We start from the raw sequence: 18,263 nt of genomic DNA, 5'->3' as shown, positions 1-18,263 counted from the left end.
GAGAATGGGAGAATTACAGTAAATGTAGCCATAATGTCTACATTGATACCATTGCTTTCTTGATGTTAACTCTTGATGCTTCTTTCTACTGTGTTCCTGAGAAATTGTTTCAGTGTGTAATTCTTTTTGATGCATTTCTGCTGGCCGTGTGTAGTTTTTTTTTTTTTTTTTTTTTAATGTAACTAGCTCTATTACATTATAGTATATATTCATCTATGCTTTCTCAACTTGAGAGTCTGAAGCTCGATCTCATGGCCTTCCATATGGAAGAGTCACTACATGTCATCTGAACACAAGGTGCTGGCATTTCATTTCTTAAGAGATGTCTGGATTGGATTGGTTTAGATGGCTCTTAGTCATCCAAGTTTCAACCTGACCATTTCCATGTTAACTCAATCCTTAAGCAACTTCAACTCTTTCTATTTTTTGGATCCAATGTTAGGGTTCAACTCTTTTACTTGAACAAACACCTACATTGTTTAAAGTAACAACTCAAATCTCTTTTAAAACGAACAAACACTTACATTGTTGAAACTTAAAAGTAAAGTAACACAATACCTATTTTAAGGGATTCCAAAAATTGTGATGCAATAAAAAAAAAGGATTCCAATCCCTTTTACTTGAATAACACCTAGATTGTTGGGAGTGTAAAAAAATTGTAATCAAGGGAATTCATTAATCATTAATCATTACTCAAACTAACAATCTAAGTCCTAAAATTTCATCTAATACAGCAGAGCAGCAGCATCTCTTCTAAACATCAGTTTCAGTGTTTTTGGGTCTAAGCTACTTCCTTCCATCCAACCATAATGCTAACCTACTACTCCTCATTCCAGTTTGTAAAACACTGAAAACTCTACTAACCTGCCTTCCTTCCTTAGAAATAGGAAAAATGGAATGTTTAAAAATGAATAAAACATTAAATCCCCTAACTGAAACTGTTTCTCATCACTCACTATATGCAATCAAACAGGTAGTTACTCATAGGAACGAATTCCGGTAGAGGCGACATCGGAGGGTCGTTCATGGCAGTGAATGCCATCTCCGAAACCTTCTTGCAAGAGTTCTCCACTATGCCTTCTCCCTGCACAGCTTTCCTTCTCATTTCTACGACCTTCCGGTGAGAGTTCGAGTGCAGAGAAGGGGTAAACGTCGGACTAGCTGCTGGCCTGTACTCAGGAAAAAGGCGCCCGGATCGATACCGGACCCCACACGCGTTGCATAGTGTCTTTGGGCCCATTGGTCCCTCCCTCCACTGTGGCGTCTTTGTAACTTCGCAGTGCGTGCATCTTTTAACAAATGCATCTAATGCGTCGTTGGCTCGCCCATTGGTGTATCTTGCCTCCTTCACCGCAATCGACTTCTGCAGCAATTTCCTCTCTCTTCTCCTTTTGGCAGCTGAAGTTTTTCTGTCAAAGGCAGAAGATATAAGAGATGCCGACAGCCATGGATTGGTGGAGGGTCGGGTGCGCTTGGTTCGAGTTCGTACTGGAACAGCAATGCCGGTTTTGACTGGGATGGCCTTTCCACCTGAGCAAGAGGCACTGCTCTCGAGGACAGAAACCGGGCTTTGTGTCTGGAACATAGCAGCCTCCTGCGCAGCAGAATATTTATTCTGAGCAAGAAGGGTTTTACTGGAGTTTTCATCAACATCATTCAGCAGCTGTGTGCCTTGTGAAACGCTATCCACCTTCAGGTTGAAAATAAGAGAGCCAGTAATATAATAAAAGTAATAATAATAATAATAATAATAATAATAAGAACCAAACAAGAAAGAGATGAAACAATCAAAGTTTGAATGTTCAACTTTTTGTAAAATTCTCATCTTTTTTAAAAGTCTTGAGAACCTTCATTGCGTGCACACCTTCATTTAGGAGGTGTTTTCAATCTAGAAAGTGTATTAGTATTCGATTCAGACTTTTAAAAAGTTTGAGTATTACTTTTAAGGAGACTTTAGAAGTCTATTGGTATTCAAAAACTTATTGACTTTTACAGAATTCGTCAGACTACAACTTTTCAACTTCTCTTATCTAGTATAAATAGTTGAAATCCATGCCAATTTTACTATAGGTTTCATAATACTTTTTGTGAACTTTTTATTCTCTGATAAAAAATCTTGAAACACATGCCAATTTGACTATAGGTTTCATAATATTCGAAATATTTGTATATTTTGATTTTTATTCTTTTTATGTTTATATTTGTAATTTTTTTTTAACAACGGGGTTCACAGCACTGCTGTGGTGCTGTGAACAAGTAAACAACTTCGTAGCATAAATTTATGCTGTAAACAGCAGCAAGTTGCTGTTTCGCAGCACCAAATTGGGTCTATGAACCATTTTTTTTCTCATTGTTTGCAGTAGTATATTTGGTTTATTTTTATTATTTTTATATTATTCTTAATATTATATTTTTAAATTTTTAAAGAAGTTCATAGACTATGAAACTATGAAAGTTACTAAAAGTTTATTAAAATCTATCATTTTAAAATTCTATCATACACTCTTTCCTCTTTCTCCTTACCTCGTCTTTCTACGTTCTGTTCACTCCGTACGTTCTGTTCACTCCGGTTTCCGACTCCGATCTCTGCAACTGCCATTTTTTCTTATACCAGTCTCTATCCAACTCCCTCTACCTACCTTTCCAATGCTTAATAACTCAACATATTAATCCTGTTGCTATTGAATTCATATCCTTCAGTCCAACTGTTGCCTACTAAGGGATTGAGACTTTTCTTTTCTACTTGAATGTGAAAAGACTGCGGACTTCGTCGGTAGAGATAGGACACCTGGAGGCTTCGCCTCGCCTGAAAATGGCAAGGCAAGCTCTGGCATCGCCTAGGTGGTCAACACCATGGACACTGACCCAGCACCCAAACCCGTAAACCTGATCCATTTTTAATTTTATTTTAAAAAAATGGTATGACCTAATAAGAATAGAGGAGAGGGGGGAGAAAAACATTTTGCATTTCTAGCCGGTCGCCCTCCCACCATCATCGCCCATTTTCTTTGGTTTTCTTCATATGTATTTATTGTATTTTCTTTGGTTTTCTTCATATGTATTTTCTAGCCGCCTAGGGGGTCGACTAGTTAGCCGCCTAGGGGGTCGACTAGTTAGCCGCCTAGGGGGTCGACTAGTTAGCCGCCTAGGGGGTCGACTAGTGACTAGTTAGCCGCCTAGGGGTCGACTAGGTAGCCGCCTAGGGGGTCGACTAGTGACTAGTTAACTAGTGACTAGTTAGCCGCCTAGGGGCTGGGTCGACTAGGTAGCCGCCTAGGGGTCGACTAGTGACTAGTTAGCCGCAGCCATATTTACTGAACAAAAAAGAGAGATTATTTTGTCACCAAGAATTACTAATGTAATCTCCTAATCCGTAAGGATAAACAATAGAGGGGTAAAATGCATCAAACTTACAGAAGGGTTCAACTTGAGTGCTGCATTCGAGAAGTTGTTTTGTGGAACCGGGAGTAAACCCGTTAGGGCATCAGAAGGGATTGGCCCCAACTTACTAGCATCAAAATCATCAATAAAGGCCACATCCCCTTCCAAGCCTTCCGGGGGAAAATCAAGACCATTAAGGAAGTCCATAACATTGTCATAGTCATATTCATCCCCTCCACCCGCAATCCCATCCCAATAAGCAGCCTGTTCAACCATACCCATCTTCTGGAATACAACACAAAAGAGATAAAAACCTAAGTCTACAAGACAAAACTATGGAACAGAAATCCCTATGTTCATGGCAATTTATTAACATTAAGTACACAAACATTCTTAACCATATATAGTTTGATATATCCAAGCATCTAAATGGAAATTCATGATAAAGATCAATGAAAAGAATATTAAAAATATTATGATACTCACTTGATATTATGCTCAAACACCTCTCTTGTTAAGGTACAGAGATTATAGGATAACATCATATTTTTTTTTCAGAATTCATGGTAATTTGTTTGATATATAAGGTATAAAAGTCCTACCAAAAATAGGACTCTACCAAGAATCCGTGTATTTAAGGAATATTCTTCCTTAATAGTTAATCCTTAATATGATATTCCCTAATCCCTACGTTGCTAATTACCTTATCACATAATAATAACAATAACAATAATTAATAGTAATAATAATAATAATAAACAAACAAATAGGGAAAATAGCAGTCATTAAATTGGAAAATAAAAAGAAAATCTTGGGATGGAAATTTCTACCCAAAATCTCACAAGAATAATCCTAGAAGCGGCAATAAAGCACGTGACTTTTTGTTTGGGGGGTGTTTTTCTTCTTCTTCCCCTAATACAATGCGACGCCGTTTCAACTGCAACCCATTTTCCAGAACAGTACCATCACTCAGAACACAAATAGGAGTTTAAAGTATAAGCCTATGATTCAAGTACACAGAAGAACATGTCTAAAGTCCCTGTTTGGGTGCCCACAAAATGAAAAAAAAAAATAAATAAATAAAAATTCAGAAACAAACACAACCCCCTTCTGGGCATTGCACTTGAGAAAACAAGAATGGAGAAAATGCTGAAAAACTTGGCAATTTATACCTCACTTTTCACAGAATAGAAGCAGAGGGCAAAGAAAAACTCCCCCCAAAAAGAATAGGTTTAGTTTAAAAATAGGAAATTTGAATAAAGCAAAGAAATGGGTATGGGAAAAAAGCAATCTTTTTAAGCAAGAGGAGATGGAAATGAACTCACCATGAAGCTTAAACCCTATTAAATCGTAGAGAAAACCATTGGCACTTTCCCAGGAGTGAAGAAAGGAAAAAGGAGATGGATGGATAGATAGATAGATAGATAGGGTAAGAAAGGGAGATATTGGGAAAGAAAAAGAAGTCTTTTTTACACTACTTTTTTCGCAAATCTAACGTGTCTGGATTGTACGTTTTGGAATTTACTATAAAGCTTTCAATTCACCAAATAAATAATTATAAATAAATAAATAAAAGAGTTCAAAATAATAATAAATTTGGGTGAGAACCAGAGAGAAATTAAGATGGTGTGGTGTGTAGCCATGTGATGGTTTTTGCTTTTGCTGGTGGCATATACCAAACCCAAAAAAAAAAGGGTTACTATCCATCCTTTTTCCTTTCATTTAAATGATTAATCTTCTTTTTTTTTTTTACAAAATTTAAATGATTAATCTTAAGCCCGACAGACTAACATATAGCGTAGTACTCAAAAAATTTTAAGCCCTATAGTCTCTATTAGTGCACTATGCACCCAGGGGCTAAGTTTGAACTCTTTGATCAGACGTTTGAATCCTCATCTACCCCTTTATCTCTTATGAGAGGTTAAAGTCTCCCAACGACCTCCAAATTTTCAATGAGATTTGAATAACCATACGGTCTCTAGAGCGAGACTTTAAGGTGATCGGTCGAACCAATTGAGCTATCCCATATTACACACTTGACTTTTATTTGCTTGTTACAATTTGTCTTTCGTTTAAATATTTGTCATTCCATTATTTAATAAAGATGGTTATAATTCAAACGTCTTACACCAACATGTAATTTCTTCTTATAAACTCTTTTAATTGAATGATTAAATTATATATTAGTCATATTTATTAGTCAGTATGTGTTAAACATATAATATATAAACATAAATGTGCAATCTAACTATATATCAGTTTTGACTTTTAGTTGAGATGTAACACATACTTCAATTTGGTATCAGAACCAACTACATATCAAAGGTTATAAAATGCTTTATGTACTAGTGTCTAATTGAGCATGATAATGTAAGAATACATACATGTACTCGATGCAAATCTGCACGATATTACATTAAAGTTGTTCATATCTCAACATGGTATATTTAAGGTACCTAATATTCTTTTTCAAGTATAAGGATATGATGTTTTAACTCGATCTTTACTTTTGAATGCTTTGTAACGTCCATGAAAAGAATGTTTCTTTAATGAAGGTGGAAGGAGGGTGTGAGACACGTTTGGTAGCGTGGCATTGGTGCAATGGTGAATTGGAGGAATAGTATGTTGGGATGAATGATTGGGAAATGGGGCCAATAATACATTTATATAATTTGTGCAAATGCTACTTGTGACCAAAGACATGTTCATTCATGCATCCTTTTCTTACCCAATACATTTTAATTTTTTTTTCCTGACATTAATAATTTGGTGCTATCATGAATGGATTGCTTGTGATTTTTACTTCTCTTTTGCTTTTCTTTTTTAGAGATTTTTTTTTAAAAAAATTCCGTCAGGAATAACGTGGATATGAAATAATAAGTTTGAACTTCAAATATAATTTAAGGGTTTTCATGGCTTATGTCTTACAAACGAGTGGAGAAGGTAAGCAGGGTGTGCGTCAACTGACTCGTTTTTTAGTCCTACCTGAAGACTAGTGGGAGAGGTAAGTGGGATACTGGGATGTATTTCAGTTGACCTATTGGCTATTGCCCTCGCCGCTCCCCCCACCCAACCTCTTTTTATTTTAATAAATATTTTGGTATGATTAAACTTTAGTATCATGCGACCATTAGCAAATTAAAATTTATAAATTTATTCTGGTTGGTTAACTAGTTAAGCTATGCGTAGATTACTGTAAATGAGAAATAATGAATTGTTTAGAACTTTAGAAGTGTAAGAGGGAATAAGAAGCTCAAAATATCTGTGCTATAAACTTTTCTTTATTTGGTTTTCATGATAAACAAAATATCATGCAGGTTCAACTCATTACACCTTGATTTCTTGATTTGGTAGAAATAATAAAAATACTAATTACGCGTTACCATTTTACTATATTAGATTTGTGACTAATAAATATGATTAGTTTTATTGGAATATTTGTATTATTATTATTATTATTATTATTATTATTATTGTTGAGCTATACTTTATATATTTTATTGTATTTTATCAAAATGATGATTAAGACTATCGACACTCCCAAATTTCAATATGCCGTGGCACCACCCTGAATATATATATATATATATATATATATATATATATATATATATATATTAACACTTTTCATGTGAGAACTGTAGATAAATTTAAATGGTCCAAATTGTAAATCTAATAGTTTAAAAATGACGAAAATATTTTACTAGTTTCATAAATATTACTTACAATTTGTAATATTTATGAAACTAACTTGCTTTTAAAAAAAATAAAAAATATTATTTTCAACCCTTATATCTAATAGATGGATGATACAGATTCTTGCAAATCGTTTTTGTTGGCAGCGACTAGAGCTGTCTTTGACTATTTTTTAAAATTTAAATAAACTTATTATTTTTATTATTTTGAAAATGAGTTAGAAGTGTAGAAATGCAAATTGCAATTGTTATGTAATGAAAATATGTATGAGTCACTTTTAAAAGTGAAAAAGTATTTTATGAATACAATAACCTAATAAAAATATGATTTTTGAATAGTACCTGATTTGAGTTCGGACAAAATAATAGTAATAATAATAATATACTCCGTAATAAAAACATATTATTAACATTTACAAAGGGTCAAACAAATCTGAGCATGTGGGTTAGGGAGGATTAGCTAAGATGTAGGTAATATTAAATTATTCATTATAATTTTCGTGATCTGATGAGAAATTTCCTACTTTCAATTATATATAATTTTTTATTTTCTTGACTTTTTAAAAATTATTTGGATCTCCTAATTAATTAACAATTCCAAAGTCACATGTAAATGGAAAATGATTCCATAGCTTCGCTTGCATTATACATCAACTATGCTTCTACTTGTACTTTATTATTCACATTATATTCTAGACATGTATGTATGTATAGTGGTCAATAATATCAACGGTGATATATATATACACACACACATGTATGCAATAATGAATGTATTCTTGATTCATAGAATTTCTAACATGCTCATGTACAAAGAAGAATAAAAAGTTATTAATTGATGGAATTTTATATGCATAATTGAATCATGTGCTCCAACCAACACGTGAACCATAGTCTTTTTTTTCGGGTAGCGAGATTTGAACCCATGACTTTTTGCATGGCTTTGATACCAAATTGAATTATGTGCTCCATCCAACTAAAAGCCTAAGCTGATAGTTGAACTGCACATTTATGTTTATATATTATATGCTCAACATGCATGCGTATTGTTATTATATATATTATGGTATGGTCAAAGTACCTGTCAGGTCCTGTACTGTAGTGTTTTGTTCAATTTAGTCCATGTACGAATTTAAAACAATTAAGGACAGTACTTAACACCGTTTAATTTTCCGTTAAGTCTGTCCACTCGGCCCAAAACAAAGTAAGGTTTTGAACCCAAGACCTCTTGTCTAAACAAAGGACTTTCCACCACTACACTACACATTTGAAACAAGTAGAATGTATAGTGTGGTGGTGGAGAGACCTTTGTTTAGACAAGAGGTCCCCTATGTGGACAGACTTAACGGAAAAAATAAGAGTCAATATGCCTTCTTTTAACTGCTATAAATTCCAAAATAGTTGCATCTACTTGGCAAGGGACATTGTTGAGCACCTTCCGAAGGTGTTCAGGATACAACCCCATGGTACTAGAATTTCATTCATGAATTAAAGATGAAGCCATGCCTTGAATAGATTGCCCCATACCAATTCAGATGGACCATAATAGTACTTTGCCTAGATCAGACATAAGACCCTAATTATACACTAATAGTTGTTTCGACTTCTCCTTGTCAAAACTTACAAATTGTATGATCAATTTTATAAAATTGTTGCAATTTTAACCACCCCAAGTGGATAGAATCCTTACACACACCATGAAATTTGTATGAGGTTAGAGCAAAAAGTGCATTTACTTTATTTATTTAATTTTTCATTCTCCATTCTTTATTTTCAAATTGGAGAAATATATAAGTAAACACATTTTTTGTCTTTTTTTTTTTAATAACAAATATAAAGGAAATATCTTGCAAAAATTGTAACAATGGGCATGATGGTTCTACTTGTCAAAAAGAAAAAAAAATTACAACAAATTTGTAAAGTCAAGTTTATAATTTGTAATATTTCACTTTTAAAAGCTAAAACGAACTACATACTAGTAACATATAATTGGAATATTAAAATTAATATTTTTTCCTCATAATTATTGGGGTTTTTTTTTTTTATAAAAAAAAAAACTAAAATCTGGTTTAAATGAAAATTTACTTGGAATTAATGATTGTTGGTGAAATACTGATCGAGATATATAAAAGTGAAGTGTAAATTAAACTAACATCATTTTCAAAGACTGCAGTGCAGTAACATTTGTTTGTATTATTAGAGCACTTTATGAACATCTTTTATTTGACTAATAATAAGATGTCTACAATGATTGGTCAATACCGTCCAAGGATCTGCTCCTTCATACATGTGCTGCTATGCATTTCCATCCATCAGATCTGACATATATTGTTTTTGCTGCTTTCATCCATCATTTTTAATTTATTTATTTATTTTTCATAAAAAGAAGATGTAGCTCCATCTTCATATTCATATTGTAGCCAGTTCTCAAATAATTTCGTGAGCTGGCAATGTTAACGCTCTTATCATCTATGTCTCTTAAACCATCTGGTAGGTGGGACCGACTTGACCAAGGATGTTGGGAATTGGGATGTTAATTTGGTCTGTCCGTTTAATTTCGGGTTAGTCTTATTAGGAGTTGGATTTATCGTTCGGATTTTATTTATTTATTTATTGTTTAAAATTCATGGTCCTAATCATAAAATATTGGATGAGCTTAATTAAAATTTTGACATTTTTAAATTAATATTCTAATGTGTTTATACTAATAAATATAAATTTATACATCATTTAATCTATCTAAACCTCCATTGTCAAATTCTAACTAAAAATAATTAATATATTTGCACTATAATATAATAAATTTAATAAGTTTTTATTTTCATTAAAAAATATTTTATTTTGTAATAAATTTGTGAATATATTTATTAAAATTTTATTTACAAATTTAATTAAAAGAAATACTAAAGATGTGCTTACATATAAAATCCATGCATATTTTGTTCCAGATCATTTGTGAAAAGAAAAGAAAAAAAGAATACTCTTTAAGTGGCTCGAGCTATTGGACTAGTACACTACATTTCAAACTAGCTCGTTCTGTCCATCGGGCTTATTGAATTTTTTTATTGAGTGAAAATTTTCTATCCTAATTTTAAAAGTTTTCAATCTTATCAAGCTAGACAACCATCAGTTTTGAGCTAAAATTGACATCCTTACAGAAGGTGTTGGTAAGAATTAAACTTGTAACATTGTGATAGGAGAATCATCATATACTCACACATCAACCCTTTTTGGGGTCATGTTTTGATACTTTTGGTTGTATGAGTTTGAAATCCACTTTTATAATTATAGTCAAGTTGATCGAATAGTTACTTGATAACCACAAGGTGCGAAGTTTGACTTTTCGTGGGAATTGTCTATACTATTGGTATTTTTGACTCTTGGTTTGAGCTGCTCAACGAGTTAAATAACCTAAGCTGATTTACCTCCTTGTGATGACTAGGGTTACAAGGCGGACTTCACATCTTTGGGTAGTGGATGTGGTGGTTGCCTGGATGTGGACTCTCTTGTTAATCAAAAGATTTTTATTTGAATTCTAATTCTTGAAAATCATAATAGAAATTTCAAGGTCTCCCTGGCTTTATATAGAAAAAAATTAGGGCCACATAACTTGTAGATCAATGGCACCTCTGTAACTCTCCCAAATGGAAGGTCACAAGAAGAATTAGACAGTTATACTATTTATAAGAACTAAATTTAATCCATTTTGAATGAAACCAACAATAATTATATTCTTATCCACTCCATCAATAAATTTAAACCAGCCTAAACTTTTCAAATACTACTTTTCTATCTTCTTTTTGGTTTTTGGTATATCATCCAAATGCTACTAGAGAGCTGCCATGCATGCATGCATTCATATCTTAGACTTTGATCTTCTCATCATTCTACCATTCACAAACATGAAAATGAAGAGAAGCAGAATGAGAAAGGGCAATGCAAATGGAAGGGGTTTCCAAGAGGCACCATATAATGCATTTTTGAGCACTCCATCCACCCTCTCCTGCAACACAATCCCGAAAATTTGAGCAGAACGTAGAGAGCTCGTTGAACATATATATAACATATAAAATATAAACGCGTAATTTTACTATCGGGTTAAAATTTTTAGTCAGGACAGAACACATAATTCAATTCGGCATTAGAGGCAGACGATGGCTGCTTTCTAACCATCACTATCGGGTTCTTGGATGGACTAAAACCAAGAACTGCAGAAATGGGAAAAAGGGAATTGAAACTTACTCTAACCATCACTTTCTGTGGCCATGGCTGCTTTTGCTGCTCAAACATTTGCTGTGCATATTCATACAGCTGCATATCTAGGCTGTTTAGTGAGCTGATCACTTCGACGATTCTCTTGGGAATCTCACGACGAGCCTGTTAAATTTCAAACCATTATCATCAAACCGAAGCCATTTACTCCCTGCACAAGTACTACTACTTCTCCATCAGATATTTTACCTCCTGTGTGAAATTTACTGGACGAACGAATTTCATAGAGCCCTCGCGCTTCTGTTCTTGAGCTGTCAGTAACCTTTTGATGCACATTTCGTATGATTCAACGAGTTTTGCAGTCGTACTCTGCAGTTTTATAAACACACGGTAGCGTTAGCATAACGCCAAAACAAAGTATTGTGTTAAGTCTGCAGAACTGAACTGCAGCATTTTCTGCTCACATTTCCATTCCCTGCTTCAATACTTTCTGCCCATGTAGTTTCCCATGAATTTCTGATTCTTCTGTCTCTCTGAAATTTAGAATGCCATTGACAACAACTTAGTTTCATGTTCAGCAAAAAGGATTCAAGAAATTAACCAAAGATGACACCATTTCTATTTTCTACCTCTCTCAAAGAAACAGATTGTCTGGATGAATAGTTCTGTTCTGTGGAACAAACACACATGATATTATCATGAAAACCATAATCAGAAAATGTTGAGATTAACGAGAATAATAAACGATAACAATGGCAGAAATTAAAGTAGAGAAAACTAAGATTTATGTGGTTCAGCAATGTGCCTGCACAGGAGAGTAACAGTGTGACAATGATAAAACATCCAGGATTACAAACCCTAAACATGTACGCGTACAAAATTACCTTGTACATATGAGACATACACGACAAGAAAGCATGTTTTTGTTTTTTAAGGTAAGAGTAGAAGAGATGGCTGACCAGAAATATTGACAGTTGCATTGCTTATAGCCAACTTGGAAAGCACTTGATCAACAACCACATTGGCAAACAAAGAAGCTGATTCTTGGTGCTTATCAGTCAGCCCAACATACAACATACCATCCAGCCTCCTCTGCAACATTTAGGACAAAAAAAATCACATCATATGAACAAGATTCATCATATTTTTCGCGATCACGAGTAGCTCTCTGGACCCTTTCTTGAATTACCTTTGCGACTTCAAGCACGTATTCACCAAGAATCTGATACTTGAGAACACAGCGACGCACTGGATGTGACTCATCTGTGTACGAGTTGTTTGTGAGTCCCGCAACCTATCAAACAGAAGCTATCAGGCAGAAACTAACAACAACTAACCTTCTTGTGATGCTGACTATGATTCCACAGGCAACATTAATCATACCAAAATATACTAACAGGTACTGAGATTTTATAGTTTATTACCTAATTTAAGCCTCTAACAACACAACCAAACCCGAAAACAGTACAGGCTTCCAAGCCTGATCATTAGTCCAAATAAAGTGCAGCCTAGTACCTGAAATGTGGCTCCATTGTGAACAAGGTCTAAGACAATAGGGTCGTTGATAAACTCGTGCAAAGGCATCACCATTTCCTCGACATTGTATGGATTATTGGCTTCGATAACAGCTCCACTTCCGCCCTTGAGCATTCTAACATCCTTCTGAAGCCATGAAACGCGTACCATTATTCATTCTTTGAAAGAAAAAAGAAAGATACTGTGACTATTTTATGGCAGGGTAAGTGAAACATACACGAGAGAACAGATCTTCTGTCATCCATGGAACCAAATACTTCCATGGCCAGATGTCTAGAGTGCTTCCTCCAAATTTTTCCACACTGGGAATCTGCTGCATAGTTTTAGTGGCATATGTTAAGTTATTATTGGACAGAAACCTGGCTGCTACTTCCACAGAAAACTCATAGGAACTGAGAACTCGATCGACTGGATTCCTGATAATTGTCACCACAGAAGTTTGGTCCTTAGGCAGCTTGGACATCAAGCTATAGTCGTTGTGAGTAACAGACAAATTGCAGTGAGGGTTTCTGCACAAACGAAGCGGATAAAAGTTTTCAGATATATAATCAGCTAAAAGTAAACAACTAATTTACCAAACACCGTTTTATAACCACCTAATACTATCATCTGGTAAAAACAGCTAACAAAATCAGCTATCAGCTATACCCCCAGTATGCAAGCAAATCGTTAAAGTGGTGCATAGAATTTGAGCAAAAGGAGTGAATCTTGGAAAAACATCAAAACCAGTTACCTTGTATTGAACCTTATTCTATCATAGGAAGCAGGGCACTTCGCGGATTCAGTGTAAAGTTGTTCCAAGAAACTGCAAATGGATGGGGAGACATAAACATCAGCACTGATGAAAAAGAAGAATAAGGTGGCCTGTGAGTTAAAGGCGATGAAGAAATGTTACCAGTGAAAATAATTCTTTCCTCCTGTCCTGGGGACATGAAGGAAAAACAAGAAGTCCTTTAGTACTTGTTGATCCTCAAAGTTTTCTGATTCCTGGGAAGAAGATGCCCAGTTCTTGACTGTGTTTTCGCACTGCTCGAAATCATCTTGGGCATCAGATGCATTTGATGTTGCAGTAACTGAGGAACACACAATTAATGTTACAATCATGTATGGATCAACACTGCAAGTCTTCTTTAAGATTGAGCCACATACATAGAATGTTTATGAATGATTGCATGTTCATATGCAAACTGCATGCAACAGACTTGAGTTTGGATATAATTTATCACAACTAAAATATGAGTGAAGCTCATAGTATAAGTTGCAGAGCAAAAGGGTAAGTGGATCCAACAAAACTGAAATATCATTTGGGTTGATGCAAGCAATAGAAAGGTGAACTTACAATCAAGAATTATAACATCATTTGAAAGAGTAGTCTATGAGGGGAAAAATGATCCTTTTTTGTTTTGGATGGCAAGAGAGGTGTGATGTTTAATTATTTTTACTAATTTAATTCATTATTTTAAAGTTTTATTTATTACTGTTATACTAATTCACAAAACTAGTAGTCGATAATTAATATTTTTTCATACAAAGTATTTAATATAAATATATTTGCAATATATATACAGAGGAAACTAATCAAATGAGAACTTGAGCCCAGGAGAGAAATAGGAATTCATTGCAACCGTCCATCTGGATAGATCTAATGGATCAAAAACACTAAAAAAGATACAGTCACTTTTGTAGATAATTCAAACTTTGAAGTGCAAGTAAATTGTAATTAAAATGCAAGTACCAATTTAATAGAGTTCGCCTAAGACCGCTCAATGTTAGAAAATGCACCGCTCAATTTGAAAAGAGTGTTTCGTGATTTCTTGTTTCTTGCTTTCGGTTTCTGTGCAATATAATCTAAACAAGGTGTATTCAATCGTGACTTTTGTAAATTTTTAAAAACTTTTAAAATGATATATTTTAATGGACTTTTATTGACTTTCATAGAGTCATTCTAAATTTTTGTAAACTTTGTAAGAGTTTATAAAAGTCTATATAAAAAACATGCATAGATTTTATTAACTTTTTTTTTTAAAGAAGTCTACTAAAGTCATTAAAATTCTAAATCGAATACAATCTTACAAAATTTCAATGACTTCTATTTTTATTATTTATAATTTTCATACAAAAAATGTTATAATATATAATAAATTTCTTCCCCAAATGGTTGTTGTGAAAAACTTTTTTGTTAATAAAAGAAAAAAATTATATTACAAATATAAACATAAAAATGATAAAAATAAAAAATATACAAGTATTTATACGAATACTATGAAACATATAGTAAAATTTGATAGTAGTAAATAAAAAATTTGTTTTGTTCATGCATTTAGGGGCAAAAGTTCGTAAAGAATGTTTAGAAGTCAGGGATAAAAAATTAAAAAGTTCGTAGAAAGAATAAAAATAAAAATATACAAGTATTTATACAAATATTATAAAACATATAGTAAAATTTGACGGTGATAAATAAAAAGTTTGATTTGTTCATGTATTTAGAGAGAAAAATTTGGTAGAGAAAGTTTAGAAGTTATGGATAAAAAGTTCTTAGAAAAAAATTAGAAGTTAAGGAGAAAAAATGTTTGTAGAGAAACTTTAGAAGTTTAGAGTTTGAGAGATGTATTTCAACTATTTATATTAGTGAAAAAAATAGTATATTATAAATTTAAATGAAATATCACTTTCACTAATTGGTTTAATATTACAAGAAAAATAATAATACTCACTCAACTGTGTTTTTACCTATTAGTGTCATCTATAGGAATATACAAGCAATAATGAAGAAACAAAATAATATTGTAGAATTTTTAGAGGAAGAAAAAACTTGTAAAGTTTATGAGAGAGAGAAAATTTGTAGAGTTTAGGCATGAAGAAAATGTATGATAATGAATAAAAAAAATAATTATTGAATTTAAGTATAAGGTTTATAGAGTTTAAATTGGGAGAAAAAAAAATAGAGTTTAATTAGATGGAGAGAAAACATTCAGAGTTGGTAGAAAGAGAGTTTAGAAATCTTGAGGTTGAGTGATGAATTTCAATTATTTATATTTGAGAGGAAAAATTTTACAAAAGTCCTAAATAAAAAAAGTTTATAAAAGTTCATAACTTTTTGAATGCCACATGTCTTTTAAAGACTTTTTAAAAGTCTTAATAGAAAACACTCGACTTTTAAAAATCACTTTAAAAATTTTAATTGAATACCACCCAACTTTTAAAGACTCTAAAAGTTTAAATAGAATACCTCCAAACTTTTAAAGGTTATAAAAGTTATTTTATTCTAAAAAAAAGTTATTTAAAATCTATGAAAGTGAGGAAGAAATACACCGCCTAAAATCTAAAATGACAAGATTTTTCCATACTGACATATATTATTCCTCCATATAAATGATATTTGTTTCATGCATTACTGGGAAACATGTCTTGAAACCATAACGATTCAATTGAATGGATGGAAAGAGTTAATTTTGGATTTAGTATTTTGACTATCACTTAGTTTTAATTTTAGTTATTGACTTAAAAGTATCAAATTTAGTCATTAAGTATTGAATCATTTTCAATTGTAATTCACTATTAATTTTTTTTTTTTTTCATGCGAATCGTTAGCATTGAGGTTAAAATTAGAAAGTCATGACCATTGTGATAATTGTTTTTCACACGCAGAAACACAAAGTCCTAATTTTCTTATTATATTAGCCCTAATTTCACCTTCAATGTTAATCGTACATGTAATTTTTTTTTAAATATTGGATTACAATTGAAAATGATTCAATATTCTAGAATTAAATTTGGTTACTTTAAAAGTCAAAAACTAAAATTAAAAATGAGTGATAGACTGATAGTTACAAACTATCGTCATCATTTGAAAATATTATCAATTTAATATTTAAATCAGTAATATTATTGTCTCTTCACTATTTATTATCTCTTTTTATATCAATTAACATTCGTTAAGGTCTCTCAACACTTGTACGTGATTCACTCAATTAAGTCCTCAGCTCCAAAACTAACCCAATAACACCTAAGAGTTTGGATTCCTTGGAAAATAGTCTCGCAAATTAGGCATCAATTTGTTGATCTTTCACAAAGATTGAATTTCAAGGCCAGGCGAGACTATTTTTCAAGGAGTTTAAACTCTCTCATTTGTCATTGGATCAAAGTTGATGACTTATAAATTGGGTAAAAGAACAATAATCAATGAACTTTAGTTAGTGTTAATTGACATGAAAAGATGCGTTAGGTAGTGAAAATTAAAGAAAATAATAACACAGATTTAGACAATAAATTGATCGGAGAAGGTTACTGGTAATTTTTTGAAAATGTAATTAAATTAGTCTTGAGGTTGAGAATTGAATTGATAAATTAGCCACGTGTATTAGCTGATGAACCTTAAGTGGTATGTATTACCTTCACGTTTTAGTTCTTTTCAAAAAATAAAAAAAAAAAAATTTTAAAAAAGATTTTACATTACGTAACACAATTTCACCTTCAATCTCTTATATTAAACTAGTGAATAAAGTTTATATTAAAAAAAAAAACAAACAAAGAAAGAAACAAAGAAACAACTAATGTAGGAACGATAAGAAACATACCAGACAACAAAAGCACCAGGATAACGACCACCAAATTCCGACAATGAATCATCTTCCTCGTTTCCATGAACCAAACGTCAACCAAATTCTCTGAACTAGCTATCCTAGCTCAAAAATTCCAGAAAAGGATAGCTAATATCTTACGTGCATATATACGGGTAGCCAGAGCCGTCGATCAAAGCCCAGTCGTCGCCGCAGGATTTTCCCGGGTCTGATCTTCTTCTGCTAGATCGAACCGGAAAATTAAAATGGAGCCTGCAGGGGAGAAAAATCTAACGAGGGATAACGGGAAATTACTAGAAAGATATTTACGAGGTTCCATTAATACAACAAGCGTTATGTGATCATCTTACTGGATATTAATTTAACTGCTTTCTCACTAATGCGCTCCAGTTTTAACTTCAATTGCCCTGCAATCATTTGCCATAAATACCGTTTCTCCCCACCTAAACTTCTGCATGGAACTGGCCAGAAAAAAAGTTTATTGTCTTGGCCTACGTTTTGATTGAAATAATGGCAGATCTCATAATGTAACTTGTATGATCAATGAAAAGCATTATTAATTAAATAGTTTTCTTTTTTTTACTGAGGGTAAACTCGCAACATTGTCTGAGGGTGTGCAACATGGGTAAACCTGCCTTGTGACTCTAGTCAGCAAAAGAAGTAAACCAAGCTAGGTTGTTAATAGCTAATTGGCTCAAATAAAAAAGGTCAATAAACAGTTTCCACTCTGAATTGACCAATTTGTTTGGAGTTGCCCCATGCCCACATGAAATAGTTTGTACTAGCCCCGAAAGGGGTCAGCTGGTGAAACATGATTATCTTACTCTTTGGGTCGAACTCATTGACACATACACTTTTT

At 32.9% G+C, this 18,263-nt stretch overlaps 2 protein-coding genes across 2 annotated transcripts; both read right to left on the bottom strand.

The window, feature by feature from the left end:
- Positions 1-648: 648 nt before the first annotated feature.
- LOC116005009 (GATA transcription factor 7-like) lies at positions 649-4,863 on the bottom strand. Its single transcript, XM_031245221.1, has 4 exons — positions 4,707-4,863; positions 4,212-4,318; positions 3,415-3,666; positions 649-1,690 (listed from the first exon to the last, which is right to left on the bottom strand). Exons 3-4 carry the CDS (start codon positions 3,661-3,663, stop codon positions 956-958), a joined length of 984 nt encoding a protein of 327 aa, XP_031101081.1. The 5' UTR covers positions 3,664-3,666; positions 4,212-4,318; positions 4,707-4,863; the 3' UTR covers positions 649-955.
- Positions 4,864-10,895: 6,032 nt separating this feature from the next.
- On the bottom strand, positions 10,896-17,468 carry LOC116004072 (protein-tyrosine sulfotransferase-like). Its single transcript, XM_031244006.1, has 12 exons — positions 17,402-17,468; positions 13,720-13,897; positions 13,558-13,629; positions 13,042-13,333; positions 12,804-12,950; positions 12,478-12,582; positions 12,248-12,380; positions 11,918-11,958; positions 11,753-11,821; positions 11,538-11,657; positions 11,319-11,453; positions 10,896-11,079 (listed from the first exon to the last, which is right to left on the bottom strand). Exons 1-12 carry the CDS (start codon positions 17,466-17,468, stop codon positions 10,933-10,935), a joined length of 1,506 nt encoding a protein of 501 aa, XP_031099866.1. The 3' UTR covers positions 10,896-10,932.
- Between the last annotated feature and the right edge of the window lie 795 nt (positions 17,469-18,263).

This window comes from Ipomoea triloba, chromosome 14, assembly GCF_003576645.1.
Source record: "Ipomoea triloba cultivar NCNSP0323 chromosome 14, ASM357664v1".
NCBI lineage: Eukaryota > Viridiplantae > Streptophyta > Magnoliopsida > Solanales > Convolvulaceae > Ipomoea > Ipomoea triloba.
The sequence above is the reverse complement of the archived record's forward strand: the minus strand, read 5'-3'. Positions and strand labels throughout refer to the sequence as shown.